The sequence below is a fragment of the Crocodylus siamensis genome, chromosome 1 (assembly GCF_052110815.1).
Source record: "Crocodylus siamensis isolate JL-2025a chromosome 1, ASM5211081v1, whole genome shotgun sequence".
Taxonomy (NCBI): domain Eukaryota; kingdom Metazoa; phylum Chordata; order Crocodylia; family Crocodylidae; genus Crocodylus; species Crocodylus siamensis.
Genome location: NC_143395.1, coordinates 98,008,844 through 98,035,475, shown reverse-complemented (window position 1 = coordinate 98,035,475; position 26,632 = coordinate 98,008,844). Strand labels below are relative to the sequence as shown.

The following is a 26,632-nucleotide window of genomic DNA, read 5'->3' as shown; positions in this document are numbered from 1 at the left end:
TTCTCAGGAGAACAAATTTTAAACCGAAAACAAAATGAACATGCTTTTCCTGGAGCTTAACCAGTAAGGCATGGAGCCTCCTGGCTCTGTGGGGGACATCAGCAGCTGATCACTGATGGGGGGGGCCCCCCCAGCGGCCGGTTGCCGACCCCAGAAGTGCTGGTGGCAAACCGGTAGTGCTGCCAGTGCTTCTTGGGGGGGCACCAGCCAGCACTCCCTACTCCCTGGCCAGTGAGGGCCTATTTCAGGGGGGTACATGTCCCCCTGTCACCCCTCTACGTGTCACCTATGTAGTCAAGTGTGCTTCCCTTTCCTTTGAAAATGAGCCAGTTGGCCTGTTCAGGTAAAAGTAGATGTTCATATTGCCTGTGCTCCCTGTAAATGTTAAGTGCCAGGCATAGGAGAGGTGGTCATGATAGCTGTCAGTGGGGAAAAAATAATACAAGAGGATAATAAACCCTTTCTGTCAACTTGATTCCTAGTTATGAACTATTTTACCAGAAAATGAAATGTGCTATAAACGCTATATTTTTCAGCTGGCTTCTTTGTTTTGAAGTAGAGTTAGAATGATGTAGCTGCGATGGTCCAGGAATCAAGTGAGAGGCAAGGATTGCTTAGGGTCATATCTCTTATTGGACCAACTGCATAGCTGAAATAGACATCAGCTTTTGAAGACATTTTCTTTAGGTCTGAGGAATAAAAAACAGCACAGGATAGTAAAACCAGTTGTGGGGGTGGGGCAGGGAAGAGAAATTCTCAGAGGTAACAGACAAACAATTAGCAGAAGAAAAGTCTATTATGGGAGAGCAAGGTATATACTGTTCATTTGTTTTTTTTTTAAGCATGCTTACTGTTTATTCACACACGTGGGCTAAGTACAGACAGTCAAAAAGCCTGAGGCTGAATCAATTAAGTCTTTGCAGGTTAGTGTAAGCTGCGTAGATTGAACTAGGGTTACCATATTTCCAGGTCCAAAAAAGAGGGTACCAGCCCTGCTAGTGCCCCTCACTCCTGACCTTTGCCCCTTGCCCCCTGAGTCCTGCTGCCCAAGCAGCTCCCACATTGCGCACGTGCCCACTCTCTCACGCAGGTTCCCTCGTGCATGCTCTCGCACATTCTCACTCGCTATCTCTGTTTACCTGGCTTGCCAGAAACCATGTGGGGAGCATGTGACCCCTGAGAGCCAATCACCTTGCCCACTGCTCCCAGCCTGAAGCAGCCAGCTCAGGAGAGCAGAAAACCTGGAAGTTTGCTCTTGTTTTAAAAACCCGTCCCAACGGAGCACAGGGTTCCAAAAAAAAGGATATTTCTGGGAAAACCTGGATGTTTGGTAACCCTAGATTGAAGCAATAAGCAAGTGAATAGAGACATTTGCTTTTGATTTGAAAAATGTAGCCACGTGCCTGCAGTGGCCCTGGTTAGTAGTCAAGTAGGCACTAGAGCATGCCTTCCTGTTCAGCTGGAGCAGACAGCTTAGACCAAGAATAGTCTGCCCACCCTGTGAGGGGAGGTTTGCAGGGGAGGTGCAAAGCATTCTAGGATACTGGAGGACTGATTAAACTTGAATCTGAAGGGGGACAGAAGTTCAACCTAAATCACTTAAGTCTGATACTGCATCCTGATTTATCTTAAACCAGTTTTGGCCATTTTGAAAGTGGTTTATGAGCACTGAACTTTTGTTACATTATAGATTTGAACCAGTTTCCAATCATTTATACTGGTTTGTGTAACTTCTGTACCTAGTCATGAAGAGCTGGCTGTGATCCGGTGTCTGGATGATAGCAGTGGTGGTGGTAGTGCTGGACACCAGGCCCCATTTGTACCAAAAACTGAATTGATGTGGAAACTGTCAAGTGTAGGTGTGCAGTCTCTGCCCAGAGATTTATTTTCTGACCAACACACTTTCAAGCACAGTTAGTTCTGCGGATAAATTGGATTTATGGCTATATAGCATTATGCCACTTTTTTCTTTAGTGATTCTAAATTTTACAACATGAGAGAATCGTAACAGCAGTGAACCAGTAAAGCATATGTGCCAGGTGACTAGCAGAGCAAGCCTAACTTGAAGAGGTCTTTGAATCTATGTCTTTGACAATGTGGTGGTATATATCAATAATTGAGGAATACATAGCCTTTTTGTGACTTGCTGAATAAAGAAGCAATTAAGATGTTTAGAAAAGTTTGAGGTAAATTACCGATGGACTGACTTGGTTTGAAGTTTAAACTTGTTGATGTCTTTGCATGATCCATATGTTCTTGCTTGGCAGAATAGTTTTTTAATCTTAATAAACCTAATTTTCCAAGTTACAATGGTAACGAAAATATAAGTATTTTAGATACTTGCCTGTGGCATCTCTATGCACCTTACTTTACCTGTTTCATTGTTAGTTGAACATTTTGACTCTAACTGGCTTTTATTTGCAAGACTCATAAAAGCAACACAGGCATTGGGTAGGAATCTAGTAAGCCTAATGTGGGGAAATGCCCAATTCTACAGAGTTCTGTATTTTCAAACCATACCCATACTGCCTTTTCTACTAATGTAGAAGGTGGATTCATTTGTTCATTAAAAGAATTGGAGGTATAAAAAGTTTGATAATCAGAGTTAATTGATTAAGGTCAGCTATGTTTCAAAGTGACTGTTTTTCAGGATGTGATTTTTTACACTACTACAAATTTTATGAACATCATAATTAAAAAAAACCAAAACAACCCATAAGCATCATAAGAGTGGAACTAAACAGTTAAGGTTATTTTATGAATGTTCTCCTTTATTTGTACTTTTGCCAATATGGATTTGGAATTTTGGGACACAGCTACTTTGCATCATCCTGTGGAGAGTGAGGGGGAAAATAGTGTAACGTTAGGTCATTTAATACACTACTGAAGATGCTTAACATGATAAAGAATATAATAACAATCTGTATGAAATAAGACATTTTCTGTAATTCATCACACTTATGTGGGAATAATATTGACTCTTCTTTAGTGACTTCCATTTGAGGGTTTTAAGTGCTTTGCAACATTTATGAATTAATACTTGCAACTCTTAAGCAGAGAAAATAAAAACATCATTTCTCTGTGATCTCTAGAACTCAGTGTTTTTGCAGGCCAGATATCAATCCTTTGAACGATTCCCAAGATTTCATAGATTTCATAGACATTAGGGCTGGAAGGGACCTCAGGAGATCATCGAGTCCAGCCCCCTGCCCAAAGGGCAGGAAGTCAGCTGGGGTCATAGGAGCCCAGTAAGATAAGCATCCAATTTACTCTTGAAGGTGTTCAATGTAGGTGCTTGAACCACCTCCGCTGGCAGACTGTTCCAGACCTTGGGGGCTCAGACAGTAAAGAAATTCTTCCTTATGTCCAGCCTGAAACGGTCTTGCAGGAGTTTGTGACCGTTCGACCTAGTCATCCCTTGGGGTGCTCTGGTGAACAGACGTTCCCCCAGATCCTGGTGGTCACCCCTGATAAACTTGTAAGTGGCCATCAGATCACCCCTGAGCCTACGCTTTTCCAGGCTAAAGAGTCCCATGGCTCTCAGCCTATCATCGTAAGATCTGTTTTCCTGACCTCTGATCATGCACGTGGCTCTACTCTGGACTCTCTCAAGTTTCTCCACGTCCTTTTTGAATTGCGGAGCCCAAAACTGGACGCAGTACTCCAGCTGCGGCCTCACCAAGGCCGAGTACAAGGGGAGAATGACGTCCCGGGATTTGCTCGAGAAGCATCTGTGGATGCAAGCCAGCGTTTTGGTCGCTTTGCTAGCCGCAGCATCGCGTTGGAGGCTCATGTTCATCTTGTGGTCAATGATGACCCCCAAGTCTCTTTCTTCTGTAGTGCTATCCAACGTAGCACTGCCGAGCCTATAAGGATGCTGCAGGTTTTTCCTCCCAAGGTGGAGAACCTTGCATTTTTTGGTGTTAAACACCATCAGGTTCTTGTCCGCCCATTTGCTGAGCTTGTCCAGGTCAGCCTGGATCACCCGCCTATCTTCTGGCATGGATGCTTTGCCCCAAAGTTTGGTGTCATCCGCGAACTTGGCCAGTCCACTCCTGATTCCAATGTCCACATCATTAATGAAGATGTTGAACAGGATGGGTCCCAGGACAGAGCCTTGAGGGACCCCACTGGTCACAGGGCACCATGATGAGTGATTGCCATCGATTGCAATCCTCTGGGTCCGACCATGGAGCCAGTTTCCCAGCCAGGCAACCCTCTGGGTCTGACCACGGAGCCAGTTTCCCAGCCAGAGCCAGATACTGAAGCATGAAAGCAAGCTGGGTACTCTTGCTGTTAGCACAGAGTTAAATTCAATACTGACTTATATTTTTTTCAGTTATTCAGTATTGAATATAATATTGTAATATTATTCTACATATTTTATGAGCGGGTGTTTTTTTGGGAAACTGTAGTCTGAAAAACCCAGAATAGTTGATGTTTAAAGTAGTTCTAGAAAACTTTTTCCATTGTGCATATTGGGAACTTTAGGTACAACTTTCAAATCTGCTTGTAAGACTTGAGCTCCAAGGAGCTAAAATTACTATGAAACTCTTAAATTACAATTAAATATTCAAGCCACTGAAATACTTCAGAACTTTAACCAGTGATTGGTATATAGCTTGAATGAGAATTATTTTCTTACTTCATTTATTCAGATAAGTTCCTTTAGTTTATTTTAGTGGAATTCAAGTTTATCACAGAGATTAGTAACTGGAACTTTAACCTGAATGTGCTTTCAAACATATTTGACATCCTTCCACTGAATTAGAGACATTGACATTTTGACTGTTAGTATCAAACAAACAAGCCAATATATATGTACTCTTTTTCTCAGTATGATGCCATTAGGAAATGAAGTAATTAACTCTGGGAATTGCTTCAGCTTCTGCTTTACAGTAATTGCCACGTTGACATATCAAAAGTTCTGTATAGAAAGTAAGATGGTGATCGGAGAATTTGTTAATATCTAGAAAAAAATGTTTATGGAGAAATGAAATGATAGATGGAGAAATAGAATTATATAAATGCAATTGAAATGTGCAAGTTGGATTTTAATAAAAATGGAAATAATTACCATAAGATGTTAAATATATTTTTAAATTACAAAGCACTAGTTTATTTAAATAAACAAGGTGGCAGTGAAGCAATAGTCACTTGATTAAAAGAGTTGCTTAATTTCAAACTAAAATATGGTAGCATTTTATTTAAATATGTCTTATTTTTCTTTAACTGACACTTTTAAAATCTTGTATCTTAGCGGTTCCTGTTTCTCGATAGTTAGCCAGGATGGCACAAGTTATGCTTTTATTGTACATTGTTCACAATGTACAAAATGTAAAATTCTGGCATTATTTACAAGAATGTATGGGCAATTGTTTTGGTTTAGGTCCAAAGACGCATTGGAGCTAGCATTTTGAAAAGGGCAATGGACTCCGAGTCAGGCCTTGGCCTCTGAGGCTGCCAGAATGTGGTAGTTGCTGCTGGCTACCAGCCCGTCTTGGGAAGAGGGGCCAGGCAGCTCTACTTTAGGACCAGTCCCTCAGCTAACTACTCGGGTGCTGCTGGTTGCCCACTTGCTCAGGATAAGGAGCCAGGCATCTCAACTTGTCTTCAGCGGAACTGGGTGCTCAGCTGGCTTAGTGTGTGCTGCTGGCTGCCTGCTTGGCTCTGGCAGAGAGGCCAAGAAACTCTGCTTTGGCATGACTGAACTCTCATTTCTTGTGGACAGCACAATTGAAGGAGGAATTGAAGGGGAGTGTAACTACCACCACGTCCCTGTGGCTACACCCTGGTCCAAAGTTTTGTTAAAACAGTGTCTTGTTCCTTGGTCTTATCTGCATGTATATTCAAATAGTTGAACATAATTACTAGCTAACCATTGTAGAAACTACAGTGGCACATTGGATGTTATACCTATATTTTCTATCTAGAAGCAAGTTAATGAACACCACAGAAAGAGACATCTAAAAACCTACATAATTTTTTTTTTTTCCAAATCTGGGTCAGCTAAAGAAAGTCTGTTTATTACATGCAGTTTTGTCTGAAATCAAACGTCTTGCAGACTTAAAAAAGTGCATTACTTTAAGCTTGGCATGTTGCCATGCTGAGCCCTGCACATGCTCAGAAGCAGCAGTGTGTTACTTCACACATTGTAGCTTAACTTAAGTTACCTTTGAGTCACGTTAGATGTGTGTATGCACTTCGTGACCAAAAATTTTAAGTTGTGTTTATTTGAGAATTAATTAACTACATTGTGAATCCAAAGAATTTAACATTTCTTTTAGAGAGAGTTTAATGATATAGCAAAAACCTTTTATTACTAATTGGAAAGAATATCCCAACAGTCCATATATACCACATAACAGAAAAATGACCAAGCTTCATTTTTTTTAGAACTAATTCACATTGAAAGCCACTGTAGTGGTAAGAGCTAGTAGCGAGCCCTGGATTTGTTACCCAATACTTCCCGTTAAAAACTTTTTTTTTGCAGTCTTGATGTTTGGTCTGTCCCCCCTCCTTCCCCCAACTTCATAGATGCCTTTTCTTTGTCCCTCATTTTTTAAGGAGGCATATCAGCCCTTACCACGCCCCTTGCCTCCCCTTCCACCACAACAAACTTACAAGCTGCGCGCAGCTGTATCGGAAGTCGGATTGGTATCGGCCTGCGCTGTTCAACATCTTAATCAGCGACTTGGACGAGGGGGTAAAAAGCTCCCTGTTCAAATTCGCAGATGATATTAAGATGTGGGGGGAAGTTGGCACGCTAGAAGGGAGGAATAGGCTGCAATCTGACCTAGACAGGTTACAGGGGTGGGAGGATGAGAACAGGATGGGTTTCAACACTGACAAGTGCAAGGTACTGCACCTGGGGAGGAAGAACCAGCACCATACCTACAGGCTGGAGAACTCCCTTCTTGTCAGTGCAGAGGCAGAAAAGAATCTTGGAGTCATTATTGATGCCAAAATGAACATGGGCCGACAGTGTGGGGATGCGGTCAGGAAGGACAACCGTACCTTGTCATGCATCCACAGATGCATCTCAAGCAGGTCCAAAGAGGTGATCCTCCCCCTCTGTGCGACACTGGTCAGGCCACAGTTGGAGTACTGCATCCAGTTGTGGGCACCGCACTTCAGGGGACAGCATGGAGCGGGTCCAGAGGAGGGCCACTCGCATGATCAGGGGACAGCAGGGCAGGCCCTACAAGGAGAGGCTAAGGGACTTGAATCTGTTCAGCCTCTACAAGAGAAGGCTGAGGGGGGATCTAGTGGCCTGTTACAAACTAGTCAGAGGGACCAGCAGGCATTGGGGGAGTCCCTGTTCCCCCAAGCACTGCCAGGAGAGAAATAATGGTCACAAGCTGGCAGAGGGTAGATTCAGACTAGACATCAGGAGGCGCTAGTTCACTGTCAGGGCAGCTAGGATCTGGAACCAACTTCCAAGTGAAGTGGTGCTGGCTCCTACCCTGGGGGTCTTTAAGAGGAGGCTTGATGTACACCTTGCTGGGGTCATTTATCCCCGGTACTCTTTCTTGCCATGGCAGGGGGTTGGATTTGATGATCTGGTCAGGTCCCTTCTGAGCCTACCAACTATGAAACTATGAATCCTGTAATACAAGCAAAATCAGTCTGGCTAGGGACAGACATTCAAAAAGCCTGATCCTGAATTGATTCAGTCTTTGCAAGTTAGTCTAGCTGGGCTAGGCTAAATCAGTTTTGTAACCGGACAGACATCCAAGAAAATGCAGGCACATGCCCACAGTGGCTCAGGCTAGAAGCTGGTTGGTGCTAGAGCAGCACTCCCTTCCTTCCACAGCATGGAGTGGAGGAGGGTGTAGCCAGGCTTCATAGGAGCTTTGATTATCCCAGCCAGGAATTGATAATGCTGTTTATCACCCAATTAAGAAAACAACAGAAAGACATTACCAGCTACTTGTTGATTCTACCTGTGGATTCAGCAGGGACTGTAGCCAGCATGTGGTCTGCTAGCTAATACACAGATGCCTCCTCAGCAAGGCTGAGGGGAGAGGGGAATTCCTGCTTAGCAGGAAGCAGCCCGCAGTTTCTGGAGCTCTGGCCAGAGAACAGAGGGGAGGGGCTAGCCCTGCTGTAGAGCAGAGAGCCCCACTGAGCCCAAAGAGCATGCCAGGGTGCTGGGGGTATTTGGTTTATCTTAAGCCAGCAAGGGGTCTGGTCAGACATTGCATAAACTGGTTTGAGCCAAACCAGTTGCATTTAACCCGGCTTTTCTCAAACTGGTTTCGGCCATTCTTAAACTGGTTTACGTGCACTGAAGTTCTGTTCTGTTACAGGTTTAAACCAGTTTCTGATCACTTAAACCAGTTTATGTGTAATGTTTGTCCCTAGCTTTTCAGCTCTGTGGCTAAAATGCCAGATACAAACCTGATTGACTCAGGAGGAGAAGATTTTTACATTTGTCCATAGCTGAGTTACTGAGTTTATTCATTAAACCACAGACCTGCAAAATTGCATGTGAAATCTGAAAACAATGCTAAAATTGTACGCCAGCACTTGAAATTTAGGTAGTGTTACGTTTATAATAGCTTGTGTAACCTTGAGTTGAGTCTCATTATGATACAGTTCTCAATTATATGTTCTCATTTTTTTTTCTATAGTAGACACTGGCCCTTGGGTGCATCAGTGGCTCAAAAGTAAGGTAGCACCAAAAATGCCAACAGGAACAACATTCCCTAACTCCTGAATTTTATTTTTTTGCAACCTAAATGTTCTTGTAACCTGTTTGTTTCTTAGTGTATTATTTAACTGCTGTAATCGCAGAATGTTTTAATTTTCTTAATTTTTAAAATTGTTGTTGAGTGTGATCTCCCTAAAGGTACGTGGAAATTTTTGCTTTCTGTGAAAGCTAAGCATGGATTCATTAAGAGGCCAAAAAGGATGTTTTGGGTCTCTTCCCCCACCACCACCTTTTGCAGAATTCTAGATACCCAGAAGTTGATTGTTTGCAGAAGAATAGAATATTAAGGAAGAGGTGGCTAAAACTAGTAATTCAACCACTTCTCAAGCCAAAATGCTGAAAGCATTGCTGTATTATAACCCAAACTGGTAGGGGAGAATATTATCAGCATGCATGGTAATGGAATAGCTAGTTGTTTTTTTCAGTCACCTGCTGAGCCTTCTGAGGGGGTTGATTCTGTATGATCAGTTGACAAAAGTAATTTGATAAATGCTAGTTTCTTTGGTAGAAAAAAATGTTTACTTTTCTAATATTGCTGCATGAATACCCTTCTCAAGGTATGAATATGTTTTGGGTGTCTGAGGTAAGTGCTTTTCTAGAGAACATTGTCTAAGCTTCTGCACACACTGCCTGTTCCCCTCACTGAGGGGATGGGAATAAAGAGAAGGAATAAATGAACAGATGCAAATTAACAAAGCAGGAAGCAACATCATTTAGCCGTATAGGTTTTTTCCACCCCCCCTTAAAATATATTGTACCTTATTCATCCAATTTTTAGAATACTTCAGTTAACCCAGAACTAAATTTTCAAATACTGTACAAAAGCTTATCCCACCTTGTTATATATTTCACAAATGACAAACAATCATTGGCCTTTTGTCAGTTTTGAATCTGAAAAGCTATTTGAGTTTGACACTAGACTAAGCATGAAAACTGAATGATAACTTCAGATTAATATTCTGCTTGCCTAATGGAGAATTGAACTCAAATCTCAGTAACATTTAAATATGCTTTTAAATTACATGTGAATAAGAGTGGCTCACTGGATGTGAAACTTACTTCTGAATCCTGCTGACATTTGTTTAATTTTGAATTAGATTCTGACTTCCAAGCAATTTGACTACTTTGGCTGCTGAACTAATTACTTGGCTTGATTATATTGCAGAAAAGTGCTTTTCAAACGATATTAAAAGATAACTTTTCACCAAGTTTTCTAAATTGATCTTTAGAGATCAGGCTGAATGCTGGATAAGGATGTATAATGCATGTAACTGTTCCAAAAAAAATCTTGTTTGTCAAATTACTTGCCATAGAATGCTTACAGAGATTTTGCTCAATGCTTTCTGAATTACCAGTGAGGCATAAATATACCATTCCTAATGCTTAGTTTAATCTCCCACTTAATGTTATATCTATCTTTTCTTCAATAAAAATAAAGATAGATTCCCTTTTAAATTTCACATTTTGGCTACGAAGAGCATACTATATACTCTTTTCTGTTATATTGACTAATTCTGTTTGACTCTCTAAGCTCTGTTGGGCAGCAATTTAGCTGTTGGGCCCACTTCATTTATCAGACTATGCTGTGCCTTTTGAGCATAGTATGCATTTTTTTAACATTGCCTTCCTTGTTTTTCTATAGATCTGTTCAGTTATTTGCTTGTATTGGCAAATCAACTGAAGAACTTTAGGAGTTACTGCTTGATCTTTTAACAGACATTTGTTCTTGAAGGATTTCATATCAGAAAAAATTCTGTTAATCTTGGACATGTTTAGGTACAGTATTTTCTCATCTAAACCATGCACCCTTTTCCAAAAATCAGCACCCCAAAATTGGGGTTCATGGTTTAAGTGGGGAAGCTGTTTTCTTTGCTAGAAAAAAGAGTGTTCCTGCATGGCATGCAGCTGCTGAAAGAGCTGTTTTTTGTCTGCTCAGCAAACTCAGAAGATAAAGTCCTATGTTAACTTTCTTACAGCCATAGCTATTGTCTGAGCACTGTAGCTTGCACTTGAAGCAGGAAGTGAGCTATTCGTAGTATCTTGATAGGCTATACGGCTAAATGATGTTGCTTCCTGCTTTGTTAATTTGCATCTGTTCATTTATTCCCATCCCCTCGGTGAGGGGAACAGGCAGTGTGTGTGCATAAGCTTAGACAATGTTCTCTAGAAAAGCACCTACCTCAGACACCCAAGATGTGGAAACAACACACTTTATGTACAGGAACTACTATAAGAAACACAGTAAAGAAGTAACAACCTTATTACTGCCCTTTGCCAGGGTCTGAGGCCTAATCTTATGACATAGACTAGGAGTCTAGTGGGGTCCATAGGGAGGCTTGGGAGGATCATGGGGACTAGCAGTATCCATGGGGAGGGTGGGGACTAGCAGGGTCTGCAGGGGAATTGGGGGGGGGGATCAGGGTAGTGGGACTGAAGAGTCTCCCCAGTCATGACAAACACCCCTGGAGTCCCCCAGGCTCTGCCAGCGCCACTTCAGTGCCACCAAACCATCCCCAGTCTTGCAAACTGCTCCTGGCACTGGTTTTACTGGTGTTCAGTGGTCCAGGGAGCCTTACTGAAGTAAGGGCTGGTGGCTCATGTGGGGGTTGGCAGGTTTTGGGGGGTGGGTGGGATGGGGGGGCTTCCCCCAGTGCTATTTTTAGCCCACCAACCCCTCCTCTACCCCCCAAAAAACAACCCCCTCCCCAGCAAACTAACTCACCTTCAAAAAAATAAGGGGCATGTTTTACTTGGAGGCATTTGTACACAAAAAGATATGGTGTTTGGATTTTCCTTTGTTTTATTATGGATATATCTCTGTAGAATCAAATGTAATGGTCATATTACAGTATAGTAAACTGCCTTGGTATTGCTAAAACCCTTTTGAACATCAGATGAAGTAACTCATTTTTTTAAAGAATAATCAGATTTGAAAATAACACTTGCTGCAACACGCAAGCAATTTGTCATGGTCTTTGCAGAACATAATAAAGGTAAAACAGTTGTGAAGTTCTAGGTAACTGCCAGTTGGGACAAGTCTACTTCTTTCTTTTCAGGAAAAAGAAAGAAATCTCAGTCCTGTTCCTTTTTGCTCTTTTGAGGTACCAGTTACGTCGCCTTGCCCCAAAAAACATTCTTTGATTAGAGGCTTAATTTAATGATCTACTGAAGAAACACAGCCTCTTTATAAATGGCTTGACCAGCAGTTTCGCCATACTTCTGTTCCTTTTGTTTTTTGTTTTGGTCATATTACTTACCATACATGTTCTCATTACTAGGGGCTGAGCCCCAAAAGAATGGAGGGAGAAAGAATATATTCTGTGCAACTCTAAGAGGTGGTCTAAGAAGCAGTGATTTTTTTAAAAATGAAATGGGACAAAGTCATGTTTAAATTTATTATTCCTTGTGAAGCAGTTAAATACTGAAGTGTAGAGAGCCATAGGAAATTGAAGAATTCCAGATCAGAGTAAACTCTAAAGCCAGGTTTGGCCGACCTGTAGCATGGATGCTGCAAGTGGCACAGGCAGCATCTGTGTAGCATATGGCAGATTGGGGAGGGAGCTATAAAGCACAGTTGCAGATAGAGCAGGGAGCAGAAAACAAAGTAGCAGATTGGGTAGGAAGTAGAAAGCAGAGCAGGCTGGAAGCTCATGTCTGGGAGCAGAAAGAACAGATCAGGCAGGGGAAGGGAATTTGAGTGGCACTCAGGGCAGGTGTGGGGCAAATTTGTGGCACACCTGCCAAAAAGGTTGGCCCTTACTGCCTTACGCCATGTCTATGCTAGAGCCTTCTGTCATTGCCCTGCCAGTTAGGGGTATAAAAATCCCTGGCTAGCACCCAGAGTAGGTGCAAATATGTCAGCAAAACTAAGCTTTAGTAACATTTCTATTGTATATAGGTGGGGAGAGAATGGTTTTATTCTACCAGTATAAAATGTGGCTTTGCCAAAAGAGCTACCTCTACAGTAAAAGTGTTTTGCTGATACTGGCTGATGGAAGGATAACGATGAAGTGCTCTTCCTACAAATGCAGCTTGAATGTAGGCAAGCTGTATTGTAGCAGAGTAGGACTTCTGGTGCCATTTGTTTCCGAATATGGCAGCAGTAAATTTCAACAAGCCCAAGAGTCAGATGTCAGTCTTTGATAGAAGTACACAATTCCAGTTGAAGCTAGTGGGAGTTGTAGATAGTAACAGAATTTGAGTCTCTTACAGTTGTTCACTGTTGCTAGTGTACTTGTATTAGGCAGATATTTCAATGGTTAACAAGGGCTCTTGAAGAAGTCCTTATTATCTTTGATTTGCATTTTATTTTTCAGATAAAGATTCAAGTATGTATTTGGCAGATGGTGAGTACCCTGGTGTCAGTAGATGACTTGAGGGGAATATGTTAACTCTAAGTGTTCCAGTTGAAGCCAGTGTTGTCTCGGGACACTCAACAGCCAATGGCTGCCTTTTCTATTTTATATTAAAACAAAATATTTTCTATTTGTAAGTGCCATGTTGTTGTTCCTGTTTGTACCCCAATTTTTTAAAAGGAAAAACGGGTTTTTTTACATGCAAGTCAGTAACTACAGATTGACCTGCTATTGCCCTTACAAAATCCCATAGGAAAATCAAATCAACAAGGAAGGGACCCAGAGAATTAAATGCACCACTATAAAAAAAGGAAATGAAAACTATTTATAGACTTAAAAACAAGCCCTTAATAAAAGGACAAAGTTGAGTTGTAGTTCTGGAGTCAAGCTTCCTATGACACAGAGTCAGACCATTGGATCTAAGCAACCTTGGTTTAAAAGCTGAAAAATCTACATTTTCCTATTATTTTTTTTTCAATTGATGTGGGGAAGAAGAAAGTGGGTGGTTTTATGTACACATTATTGTTTTGTACATGTATTGGCTGAGGCTTGACCTTGCCTCAAGCATGAGGAAAGTATTTACAGCCTGCTTCTGTTTTGGAAGAATGAAATAGAAGTTTAAGATAAAGAGTGTCTGAGAGCATGTGTGTTAGTGAAATGATGACTTGAAAGAAAGCAGCTGCTCTATCTTTTGTACAAATAAAATTGAGGTGTATTTTGGCAGTGTAAAAGTGGCACTGTTTTCTAAGATAACTGTTGCTGTGCCTGACTTCCTATTTACTTTGGGTGCGGAATGGCATTGAGATGTTCAGAGCTGTTTCTGAGTGAAGTAAGAAATGGCATTGTTAGTATAGGTGATTAGTGTAAAAAAGTTAAGTCTGCAAGTAATTGAGCACATGTTGTATACTGTAATGAAGTAGATTGACACTGATACCTTTTGTTTTAATTTTTTCTTAAATACTGCATTTACCCAAGTCCAAGACAACTTTGAATTTTTAAGATGCCCCCCTGTCCTGCCCCCTCCCCCAATAATTATATTATAAACCTGGGAAATTTATAAATCTCTGAATAAAACTATTGCGGGGAGTCATCTGACATTCATTCCTGCAACTGTTGTGTGGGGGGAAAGCAGGGGGCAGGCATTGGGGGACCAGGTAGCAGGAGAGCCTGCTTGACCACTGACTCCCTTTCCCTCTTGCGCCCCTGCCAGCAGCAGAGGCCCCTGCCCCAGCATCCAAAGTCAGGGCTGGAGATGCTGCTGCTGCATGCCTGGGCAGGAACTAAAGCCACAATGTGCCCTGTACCCCTAATCAGAGCAGGGCCAGAGCCACGATGGAAGGTAAGCAGCTGTGAGTTGCAAGCAGGAATGGGGAGAGGGAACAAAGACTGCAACAGGCAGGCGGTGGTGGTGATGGGACTATTTGATGTCCTCACAATGTCGCGGTGTAGACCGCCAGTCTCTGTGGGTTGCCTGCGGATGGCGACCAGTGGTGAACGTGCACCCTGAGTCTGGGTTAAGGTCAGAGCTGGAGCTGCAGGAGCTACCTGCTGCCCCACTTTGTACTTGAGTCTAACATGGTGGGGAGAAATTGCTCATGTTGAATGGGGAAAAAAACCTAGTTTAGGAAAACACGGTATGTTGTCTATATTACGTTATGTCATATCATTATATTTCTTGGTATACCATAAAATATAAAAAGAATAAAACCCCTATATTTTAATATAAAAATGTTAAGTGGTCTTGAATTTTCTGTAAAACTACAGTTTAATTGTTTTCACCCTGAACTGAAATGAAAGCAGGTTTTGAAATTTATATTTATTTTCCAAAAGATAAACTCTAAGATTTTCAAACAAATTTAAATTAAAAATTGCTATCTCTTCATATGTAGTATAATATTGTTCATACATATACCCCTTGATATTATGGATGGGCAGGGGTGTCTCAAAGCAAATATACTCATTTGGGTTTCTAGTGCAGACAGTTTGCTAGGCCACTGGAGAAGTGTTCTTGCACTGTAGGATTTTTCTCTTCTAGAGCGCAGAAAAATCTTTCAGAGTAAGAGGGTTGTTGACTTATTTATCTTCTAAAATTGTGTCAAGAGTGCCACTTAAGATGCCATTTTTCAGTGGAAATCTTATGTTTGCTAGTAATGGGACTGAGGTGAAGTTATTTTGTGTAACATGTTAAATGGGCTCCCCTTGAGTCAGTAGTAGCCTGGAATACAGTTGAATTAAGTATGTTAGAAAAGTCATGTGTCATGTAAACAGTCTTAATATTTTTTTCTTAGATATGATGATAATATTAAGAAATTAGTGTGTTTCTACTCTGAAAAACAGTAATGTAGAAATAACAGCCTACAATAAACACCATACATTGTAAGAGATGCTATACAAAGTAATCTATCTGTATTATATTGTGGCCAGAACAGAATAAGCAAAATTGTATAGTATAGTGAATTTCAATTCCATTGCCAAAACTGGGCCTTTGTGCAGGGGTATAGAAAAGGAAAGAATTTAGGCTGCTGAAAGCTTACTTCTGGTTAACATGTATTAGCTTGTCCGTAGGATCCCAGCATGGTGCATAAGGTAAAATGCTAGGGAGTGTAACTGATGAAATGTCGGGGTGACATATAGGGGGTGCACGCAGATGCATGTGCACCCTCTGAGTGCAGCGGTACACCAACTGCAAAAGGGCAACCCCTGGCTGCTGCTACTGGCGGTGCCTGCGGGTGGTTGCTGACCCCTGGTTGGCACTCCCCCCCTTTCCCCCACCCCCCACTGACAACACTGCCAGCAGCATCTGCAGTAGGTCCCAGCTTACTGCTGCTGAGGTCCCACCACCGCCAGCATAGCCCTGCCCCTGCAGCCGCCAGGGGCACACGTCATTCATGATGGTTCTTATTATGCCATTTTTAGACTCTGGAGATGGCACAAGTATAACTGAGTGCATCTTTTACAGTCTCATAATGCTGTATTAATGAAGTTTTTAAATTTATGTATTTACTTAAAGGAACTATATCCAGGGAAGGGAAGAAAGTAGATTGTATTGGATTGTATGTTTAATGATGTCTGCTTTCACATCATGTTTCTTAAATTGCTGCCACTCTTTCACATCAGTTGTGAACTTTGAAACTCCTTGCTTTGTGGAAGCCCTTGGCTTGTATTGGGATGGGCAGTTTTTGCTGCCATTATCTTAACATTGCTTGGTTAGACTGATGGAGGTCCTTGTTCAAATCCCAGGTCTTTGCTCACTTTCAAGCCTGCTCTTAAAGAAGGGGAGGAAGAGCAGGGAGTTAGTGAGAAGATATTCTGCTTACAATTGCAAATTTTTGCTAATTTTGAAATTAACTTCTATCCTTTCAACCAAAATGGTGGGCAGTGTCCTCATTTTTCTCCCACAGACTTTTCCTGTCCTCCCCAATTCTATTGTGGTGTTGTTACCTAGGTTAGTCTTAACTTAGCTAGCTTGTATCCAAAATATGATCTCTTTGCCAGGTACTATAACTTATTTTAAACTGCTGCTACTTTTGACCTCATAAATTTATCTTGGTCTGTCTTGCTCCTGAAATATAAAAATCTAATTTTTCAAAGTATTTTTTGACACTGCTGAGGCAAATCTAATTGGGTTAATATACTTCTATCACAAATTTAATCTCTGAAAATTAATTGGCCATAATTATAATTATGTGAAATAATAATAGGAGGTGGGTTTAATTGGAATGGAACACTTAATTCAACAATAACAGTAATACTGTTTTTCCAGTGTAATGTTAATTGTATTTAAAATATTTTATACTTCTAATGCATACAACATGAATTTAATAAAGCACAGAATAAATATATATTTAATATATAGTTTATTCTCAATCAGTTTTGTGGTGGTTTCTTTTTAAATCAGCATTATAATCCTGCTTTCATTTCCCTCCAGATGATGAAACATGCCTGGGATAATTATAAGCGTTATGCGTGGGGATTAAATGAACTGAAACCCATATCTAAACAAGGACATTCAAGCAATTTATTTGGTGAGTAGCATGTACTTTTGTACTTAATGATATTAACTTAGAACAGTAAGTCATCTGAAGAGATTACAGTTGAGTGACACATGTTCCTAATTGTGACATTGGTGTGACGTTTCTAGGTTTACCATATTATGTATAGAAAACAGAGTAGAGTAGAAAACAGTTTTCTATATCAACTGTCCTCTCAATGATAAAAAACATATGAATAATTTTATTGCGGCATCATCCCACTAAAATTATTTAGTTGAAGTGGAAGCTCACTGGCAAACCATTCCATAAGCAATTAAAACCTTATGGGGTATGATTGCAATTGTTTGTTCCATATAGACACAAATGTACTTTAAGATGTCACAAGTATGTTCCCTTGCATGAGAAGTAACGTGTTTAATTGACCTGAAATTATACTTACCTTCAGCTGACTTCCTCATTTGTGAGATGGCCATTAATTGTACCTCTAACAGTATATCGCTAGCAGTATTTAATTTGGTCCCATCCAACATAGCTTCAAGTTAATTTGAGGCTGAATAAGTTAGTGGAAGTAAAGTCTGGATAGAAATCCTGAAGTAATTGGGCTTAAGAAAAAAATCTTGTCTCAAAATGGTGCAGAGCTTAGTGGAGGAGCAGCTGTTAAATGAGAGTTTAAGCATACATATGCAGTGCCTTAAAGATTAACGTCCATCATCCAATGATTCATGTCTTGCAGAGAAAGCACAGACATCCAAAAATTGTTAAAATATAGAAATCCTTGTCAGTCTTTAAAAAAAAATATAGCTGGAAATAATGAAAGTGAATAGACCTCCATAAAGGCCACAGAGGGCACGTCCCCCCGAGCAGGAATGTGTGTTCTCTGGGAACAGCTGGTTGTCTCTGGGGAATACGTGGCAAGATGGCCCAGGGGAGTCTGGGGCCAGCACCTGGGCTGGCCCCAGCAGCCCTTTCTTGGGTTCCAGCAGCAGTGATCTGGTCACACAGAGCCTGGTCGGCAGTCAGAGTATGGGTCTGGCTGGCCAGACTCCAGTTTCAGGCAGCGCAAGCTGCCGCCATGTGTACAGGCCCCACGTTCCCAAATTCTGGCAAAAAACCTGGCCTTTTAGTTGTTCTGTGGTCTTGACTTTTGCTTTGAAAGCCATTGTTGTTTAGCTATGATTGCAACGAGCAACTTGCAGACATGACCCCAGATTCAAAAGTATAGAAAATGGCTTGCCTGAACAAGGGAAAACCTAAAAAAAGTAATTTTGAAATTAACTATGGCAACTTGAACTCTCACCCTAGTTATTTTGGGCTAACCACCCACTTGCAACAGCATAACCAGTGTGTGACCAGGACACCAGCCCTAGGCACTGATTTTTGAGGGGGTGCAAGAATGGCAGTTGTTACCATGGCCATGGTTTCAACTACCATTACTGCTCATGGCACAAAAATTGCTTGTAATGCCCCTGTCTGCATAGATTGGTTATATAGAAAAGCTCTGAGTTTGAATAGAGCCTAGAGTAAGAGCTCAGCTATGAACTGTCCTGTTGATTTCAGTTGTTAGTTGGTCAACTTTCAGAAGTGTGGAAATATTATTCGAGTCTAAATTGCTTTTCTAATTTTGGATAATTGCCGTTTGAAAGGCTTTAATAGTTGATTTCATTAAAATAGTTCAGTAAACTTTTAAAATGTTAGATAGTCAAATTATGCATGGCTGTCTTTCCTGAAGGTGACAATTGAAATGAAAATATATTTAAGGTGGTTTCTTTTTGGTAAAAGCATACCAATACTGTTGTCATTTTGCATATAATGTAACTTTTTCAGTGCTTTTACAATCTAAATTGTCACCTGAAAACCAGAGACTAGTACTTTAATTAAATAGCTATAAAATAATGCAAACAAGACTTGCCTGAGTGAAAGTCAGAATTATTTATGATGGCTAGTGGACATGCAGGAATTGCTGAAGACTTACTGCCCAGTGAAATATTTCTGTGCTCTAGAGTTCATTGCTTAACATTAATTGCATGTGGTGATATAGCTACTGATGTGGTAATGCCAGGTATAGAGCTGAGCAGTAGGGCTGCGCGAGGCTTTGGACAGAGCTTCGGATCCGGAGAAGCTTCAGATGCTTCGGGGTCCAAAGCAGCATATCCGGGTGGAAGTGCTGGCTTCATTAGGCTTCCCGAAGCAGTTCGGAGCTTCTGAAGAGCTTTGGAGCTGCCTCAGAGATCTGGCCATAGGGTATAATGGGGAAACAATAAAATATCTAAAGCTTTGTTGTTTTTTTGTCTGATTTGGATGAAATTTTCAGGGGTGGTATACTCTGCAGAGAGGATGAATCCTGTCAAGTTTCAAAAAGATTGGTGCAGGGGTTTGGGGGAAACTGTTCCTCAAGCTGTGGACAAGCAAAACTCGTGCCATGGGTGCTTGTGGGAGTGACTGTCTCTGTCTTGGGGCAGGGATGGGAGACACTACTGCAGGCCTGGCTGCTAAGCTACTGTGTTACCAGTTACCAATTAATCATGATTCACTCAGGGACCAGGGACTCAGGATCAGTTCAATACATAGGACCTCACTACTACATAACGACTTAACGCTCAACAATTAGCACCTAGCACCCACAAAACCAGGCTAAAGAGAGGAAAGAATCAATACAATCAATTGCCCCAAGATGGAAAGTCTTGGCACGAGTTTTGCCTGTCAGCAGCTAGGGGTGCAGGGACCCAGAACCCCCTGCACCGATCTCCTTGACAGCTGGCAGGTGTCGTGGCCCCACCATCCCTGCAGCTGTCACCCTGCTGCACTTTAACATACCCATGTCATGAGTTTTGCTTGTCCACAGCTTGAGGTGCAGTTTCCCCCAAACCTCTGCACCTATCTTCTTGAAACTTGGCAGGCTTTGTGGCCTCAGAAAGAGCTACCACCCCTGCAGTTTTGACCCCCCTGTGTCGTAACATGCAGCTGTGACATGAGTTTCGCTTTCAAGAATTTGGTGTAGTTTCCCCCAAACCCCTGCACCTATCTTCTTGAAACGTGGCAGGTTTTGTGCTCTCAGCAGAGGCTACCATCCCTGCAAGTTTCATCCAAATCAGACAAAAAACAAAGTTATACATATTTCATTGATTTCCCCATTGTATCCTATGGCTGGATCTCCGAGGCGGCTCTGAAGCTTCAGAGCCGCTTTGACTGGATCAAGGCAGAAACCCGGTGTGGAGCTCCAGATCAGATCATGGCTATCTGAAGCGGCCGGATCTGAAACCGGATCGGATCGCTGCCAACTTGCGCAGGCCTGCTGAGCAGTTGGTCCAAACTACTCTAAGACAGTAAGGAAGAAAAAAATTACTTAACCTAATCATTGTAAAACAGATGCCACAGCACACGGTTCTGGAAATCAGTTAAATTATGAAATGCTGTCCTTTTGGCCAATGTATCCTTTGATAAGATGGATGAGGGCTTTACTTTGTACTAACAGAGTTACATCATGCTTTATGTTTAGAGAATTTAAAGAAGGTTTTTGAGCAATATAAAAGTACTGAAGAAGTTATGAAGCAGACTACTTACTAGGACTTTTGAAGGCCAACTACTTGATATTAGTCTCATCAGTTGTGAAAATAAAGCAAGGTTGTCCCATGAAGCCACTGGGTAAAATGAGTTTTTAGAAGATCCTTTAAAAGTAAGCTGCTTATGAAATGAGCTGTGGATATTTGGTTCAGTTTAGAAAACACTTGAGAGCTATCTGAGAGGTGAAAACAAAATTTAGAAAAGGTGTCCCTTTTGAAGCTACTAGCAGGCTTGCGCACCTTAAAAGGTGTAAGCTATTTGAGCTATATGCTCGAGGCTTGAGCACTGCTGAAAAGATGACTCCCCACAAACTTACATCTGTAGAACTCTGAAGCTTAGATGTTAGTCTTAAATTATGTTGTTGTCTGGGCTGTTAGAGGGATTGTTTTTGAGACCTTCCTAGATCTAATCCAGAAGTTGCTTTGCCGGGGCTTGCCCACCCAGCACTTCCTTTTCTATTACAAGTATTCCTCAAGACTGTAACTATGATGTTAAGCGAGGAGTATCTGTATAACACTGAATTCCACAACAGGGTCTCTTGGTACTATTCCTGATGAAAGTGCTTTATATATTTCTCATCCATTCTTTGCTCATCAGCAAGGGAACGAGAGTTAAATATTAATTCTCTCTTGGGTTTTTTTAACACAGTTTATTCTTTTCTTGATAGCTTGTGTATCTGTAAAGTAGTTATTATAGAACTATTTCTAACAGTGAACTCGAATTTGATAACTAGATCTGTTATAGATTTCAACATAAGCTCCTCCTTTTAATTCTTTCCAAGTAATTTTTGGGCGACAGGAAGCCTAATAAAATATTTTTGCCTTTATCACAAAACGTATATGCTCCTTCTTCCACTCCTTGCTATTGTACTACACAAAATTGCAGTGCTAAAACAAACATGTTCATCCTCCTGTTTTTTCCTTAAATAAAAGGGCCACTGAACTCAACATATACCAACTAAATGACTGCTGTAAAATAATTCAGAATGGAACTGGCCAAGACTGTACCCTCTGGAAATAAGCCCTGTGAACTTTACAGCTAGCATTCAGAGAGCAAGGAGGGCTATTGTAAATTCAATCTCCTGTCATCATAAGTACCTTCTGTTTTCAATAGTCTTCACTTTGACTTCTGCAGCTCCAGTTTTCTGAAAGATAATTGTCTTAGTGGCACTAAGGTACAACACATTCATTATCCAACTGTTTAATTTGGAATGCTTTCCCTCCCCCAGTTGATTGTTTCAATTATTTTTCATTCTGAATGCAGTGAAAGTGTCTCTGCTGTGGGGCAGAGGGGACTTTAAGCAGGTAATTGTAGAGTGCCCAGTTCCAGAGCTGTGTTTCACTGGTGCTGAACATTGTACAGGGGGCAGACAGTGCACCCATCCAGACTAATAGACGCTATAAGGAAAGGCATTTGCAATTGATATTCCTTCTTTTAAACTTAATTTTGGATCTACAAAATCTGATTTAGGAATGCTGCAGTGTTTGGCATACTGTCAGTCTGCATTCAGAATGTCACCTACCCGCATCTTGAAATTTGTGAGGGGTGAAAAAAAAAGGCACTTAAGTGGAATTGAACATGGGTGTTGCTGTCATGGGGCCATTTCATATAAGACATATTTGGATAATCCTATCACTTCATAACTCAGGCTAAGCTTTAGTCACCAAAATGTTAAAGAATTGTAGTCATGGCAAGGCTTTTACTGTAATGTGAAAGGATGGCCAGAAAGAAAGCAAAGAGTTAAGGGTAAATGGAACCAGAATAATATGAACAAATAATATTTGTCATATTAGGAAGTATATACTTTATTATTTTAACCAGATTTTTATTTTTGGCTGTTCTTATTCAGTGATAAATTCATGGGGATGGTAACTAACAAAAATGATATAACAAGGACCATAAGCAAATGCTAGGTCTCTGCTGCCTCAAATTTGGATGCAGTGGGCATCTTGTAGCACTCTGTTGATAAATATTGTCACTTAAATTGATACTTTTCCCCCTATATGGGGGGGGAGGGGAAGAGGACTTCTACTGGTTTTGTAATTGCAGCCAAGTTAGCCTGTATGCCTGCTCTATAATATTTTCGCCAAATACTTCTCAATTAAATACTTCTCTCTTCTGGAGCTTATCTGTTACTTTATTCTGTTTGTATATAACCATTGTCACTAGTATGCAAGCATCTTCCAGTATTAAGTTAAGTAATTTGGGGAAGGGAAGCTACAAAGATTTTGTGTAGAATATGCTGCGTTGGTAGGGATGGGAGTCTCACTTTTATTTATGCTCTCAATATGTTCCTGCATGCTTATTAGAAAAGACAAGGTCAAACAAGTGCTTTGCCAACTTGCTCTTGAAACCAGCTGTTTTAAGTCTTGTACGTGTAATTCTTGTCAGTGGCCCCCAAGAAAGCTGTCACTTGCACAGCTAAACCCTTTCCTTATGCTAAAAAGCTGCACTGAATCTGAGGGGTGGAGTGGATTTTTATGTATTGTGGGTCCAGACCATTAAATACCTTAAAGATAAGGACAGAGATATTGAACTAGATGTTGTGCTTTGTGAGAAGCCCATGTAGATAATGGAGAGTAGGTTTGTGCTCGTTACAATAACTACAAAGGATCCCATTGTAATATTACCTACTTGCAGAGGCAAAATTGTTAAAAGATTTTAGTCATGATCTCTGTAATGTTCTTAGCTGTTGAAATTCAACAATTCTGATGTGTGCACTGCTGTAGCTAGTAATTAAGATGTTTATAGCCTAATTTAGCTAAATGGGAGTAATTAAATCTTCCTGTGTATATAACACATTTTAATCTGAAAAACAGGCTAGTGAGGTACCTTATCCCTTTCTAGGTGCTTTCTGCTGTACAATATGCCAAGTTTCTGTATAAATATGTACAAGCTTTTTGCTTCTACCTTATCTGAGGGTACAGTACTAACAGTCCATTTTATAGAACTCCTTAGTGTTAGAAAATGCCAATAATGTTTAGTAACAAAGTTGTCTACATTAGAAAAGATTACCAGTATACTTATACTTAGGGTAGATGCAGCCTCTCCCAGTAAAAGTGCTTTATTTGGGTATGCCTGCACTTACAGTAATGCTTACCTGAGTATAGAAATTTGCTTTAAAAAAACAAACTTTTAACTAGAAGATATCCTATTGAAAATCTGTCTGTTGGTAAGATGGCAATTTTCTGATATACTAAACATATTCTTCTTGCCTATAGAATGTGTTGAGGTACTTTAATATCCTCTCAAGCTCTATACAGACTCACCAGTGTGTTGTTTTTTTTTTAATCTGAATCTATTGTTCCCATGTTAGGCTGATACTGCAATTTGCTTCCAAGTCTAGGAATTCTGAGATGCTCTGAATTTGACAGTGTAGAGTTAGTATAAATTAGGGATCAGCAACTTTTTCAGGCAGAGTGCTAAAAACACTCGCAACCTTTACTTGTAAGACGGTGGCATGCCAGGGGCAGATGGTAGGGGAGCTGCAAGGGGCCTGATCGTTGTTGTGGCAACACAGCCCCAGCCCCTTTCTGGCTGGCCACCTTAAGGCACACGTGCACCCACTTCCATCAACGAGCCAGGCCGGGGCTCCATACTCTGGTACAGCTGCTTGCAGCCTCCCTGCAAACAGCCTGGGTGGGTTCCATGGTGGGTGGCAGCGGCCTGCCCAAAGCTTGAGGCCAGCTGTGGTAGGCAGCCAGGAGGCTGCAAGCAGCTGCACCAGGGATCTGTGGAGCCCTGGCCTGGCTTCTTGCTGGTGGTGGATGTATGTGCGCCTTGGGGTGGACATTGGGAAAGGAGCTGTGGCTATGCTGCCACAACAAGGATCAGGCCCCTCGCAGCTCCTCCGCTGTCCACCCCAAGTGAACTTGCACCTGCTACCAGCAGCAAGCGAGGCTTTGGGTCCGTGGACCCCAGTACAGCTGCTTGCAGCTTTTTGGCTGCCTGCCGCATCTAGCCCAGGCTCTGGACAGGTCCCTGCTTATGTACAGTGGTTCACAAAACTTGAGGCAAAATTGATTCAAACGTCACAGTTTTTTCTAAGCTGCGTAAATTGAACCAATAACAAACTGAACTGACATTTAATATTTGGGTAGCCAAGACAGGCAAAAGCCTGTACTGGCCCAGGCCAGGAACCTAGGGGCACTAACATGCAATGCCCCTTGTGGCCAGGCTGCCGAACCCAGCTAAGGGCCACCCACGCCTGATTGGCAGCAAGGGTCTATGGGGTGTCAGGGAAAGCCCCGACTGGGGGTCTTTTCACATCTCCCCCCCCTCCCCCTCCCCCCCTCCCCCCCCCCCCCCCCCACAGCTTGGAGCCAGGTTGAGATCATCCTAGCCCTATCCCTTCCCCAGCTGTTGACTTCCAACAGGTGGTAGGCCCAGGGGTGGGGAACACATGCTCCGGCTGCCAGCCAGGCTCTGTACAACAGAATCGCTGCTGCTGCAGCCCTGGAAGGCCCCCAGGACCCCAAGTAAGGCTGCTGGGACCAGCCCGGTGCTGGCCCCAGCCTTGTCTACTGCCCCCAGGGTAACTTGCTGTGTACCAAAGTGTGTGTGGTGCAGGTGTTCCTCCTGGCACAAGTAGCTGCAATGCAAGGTGCACCACCACTACCTGTCCCTGGGGAACTAAATATCCATGCTCATCTGGACATGGCCAAGAAGTTCAGTGCATATAAACTACTTTCAAAATGGCCAAAACCAGTTTAAGATAAATCTGGATTGGTGTAGTATCAGACTTAACTAATTTAGGTTAAACTGGTTTATTGAACTTCTGTCTCAGATCCCCTCCAGCTTCAAGTTAACTCATGGCCCCCCAAGCATTCCAGGATGCTTTGCAGCCCAGGGCTGTGCTGTCTGCTGCAGCAGAACAGGGCTGGCTCTACTCCCAGTTGTCACAGAGATGAAGCACCAAAGCCTCTGCTTCCCTGCCTGCTTCCTGGCTTTAGCCCAGTGGGACAGGAGGCAGAGGAACAAACCCCCAGATCATTTTAGTGCATTTTCGTGAAATTGTCATTAGTGGGGTAAACTTGTGTTGCTGTAGTGGAGGGATTTTGTCTGTATTTGTAATGGGCAAAGCATAACGGAACCCTGCTCTTGTTTGGGATTTTGATAGTGTTGGGGTGATGTTATAATAGTGATGGTTATGAGAAGCAAGCATTTCTTGGAGTGATATCTTTTGGGGTGGATCTTTTGGTATACTTTGGAAACAAGTCTGATAAGCTTTTGAATGCAAAGCATTTTTCTCTAGGTCTATGGAAAAAACCAATCACTGCAATTTTTAAGAACAGTGGGTAGAGCTATAGGATTTTATTGGGGAGAAATTCCCAGAGGTTGTAGTTGCACAATAAAAAGAAGAAAAGAAGCTTGATTACCGGGAGATCAACATCTATCAAATGGGAGGAGTTTCATCATTACCTGTAGTGTGTAGGAAGAGTCTCAGGAACCAGGTAAATTACAGTGTGTTATAAAATCAGTATCAATGTTCAACCCTTAGTTCCTAGTGTCCCCTCAGCTCATGAATTTTTGTTTCCATGCTTACCTTTTAAAGGTGTTTCATAGGCTTGCCTTGAGCACAAGGATAAAGTAAAAAAGGGAATGGTTGTTATGTGAAAAATGTGTTTCTACTGTTGTATGCATATTACTGTCTCATTTATTTTTTTTTTTGGTAAGAGTTCATTCTGATGTGTAGCTGCTGCTTAATTTCACCTGCATTGTTATCATGAGGACATTTGATACATTGAATTAGAGAGAGCGCATTTTGGGAAAGGCATGTGTAGGATTCATAGGTTCTAATGGATTTGTTGTGGGGCATGTTGATTATATCAGCCATGGAGATGTTAAGCATCTGTTGTTAAGGCACAGCTCAGACACTTGTAATACAGATAAACTGGATATCTATAGGCAGTATAAACCCTCATCTGTTCCATTCCATGTCTCCTTCATGAGCCATGAGGAAAGGACTGTAGATAAGAACAGTACAGCACTAACTTTCTTTGCTTCTG

General features: G+C 41.6%; 1 protein-coding gene across 1 annotated transcript in view; it reads left to right on the top strand.

The window, feature by feature from the left end:
• Window positions 1-26,632, top strand: part of MAN1A1 (mannosidase alpha class 1A member 1) — a 252,501-nt gene that overhangs the window by 33,389 nt on the left and 192,480 nt on the right. The window contains exon 2 of the mRNA XM_090038687.1: window positions 17,000-17,096. Coding sequence (XP_089894813.1) covers window positions 17,000-17,096 — 97 coding nt within the window. The remainder of the gene's footprint in view (window positions 1-16,999; window positions 17,097-26,632) is intronic.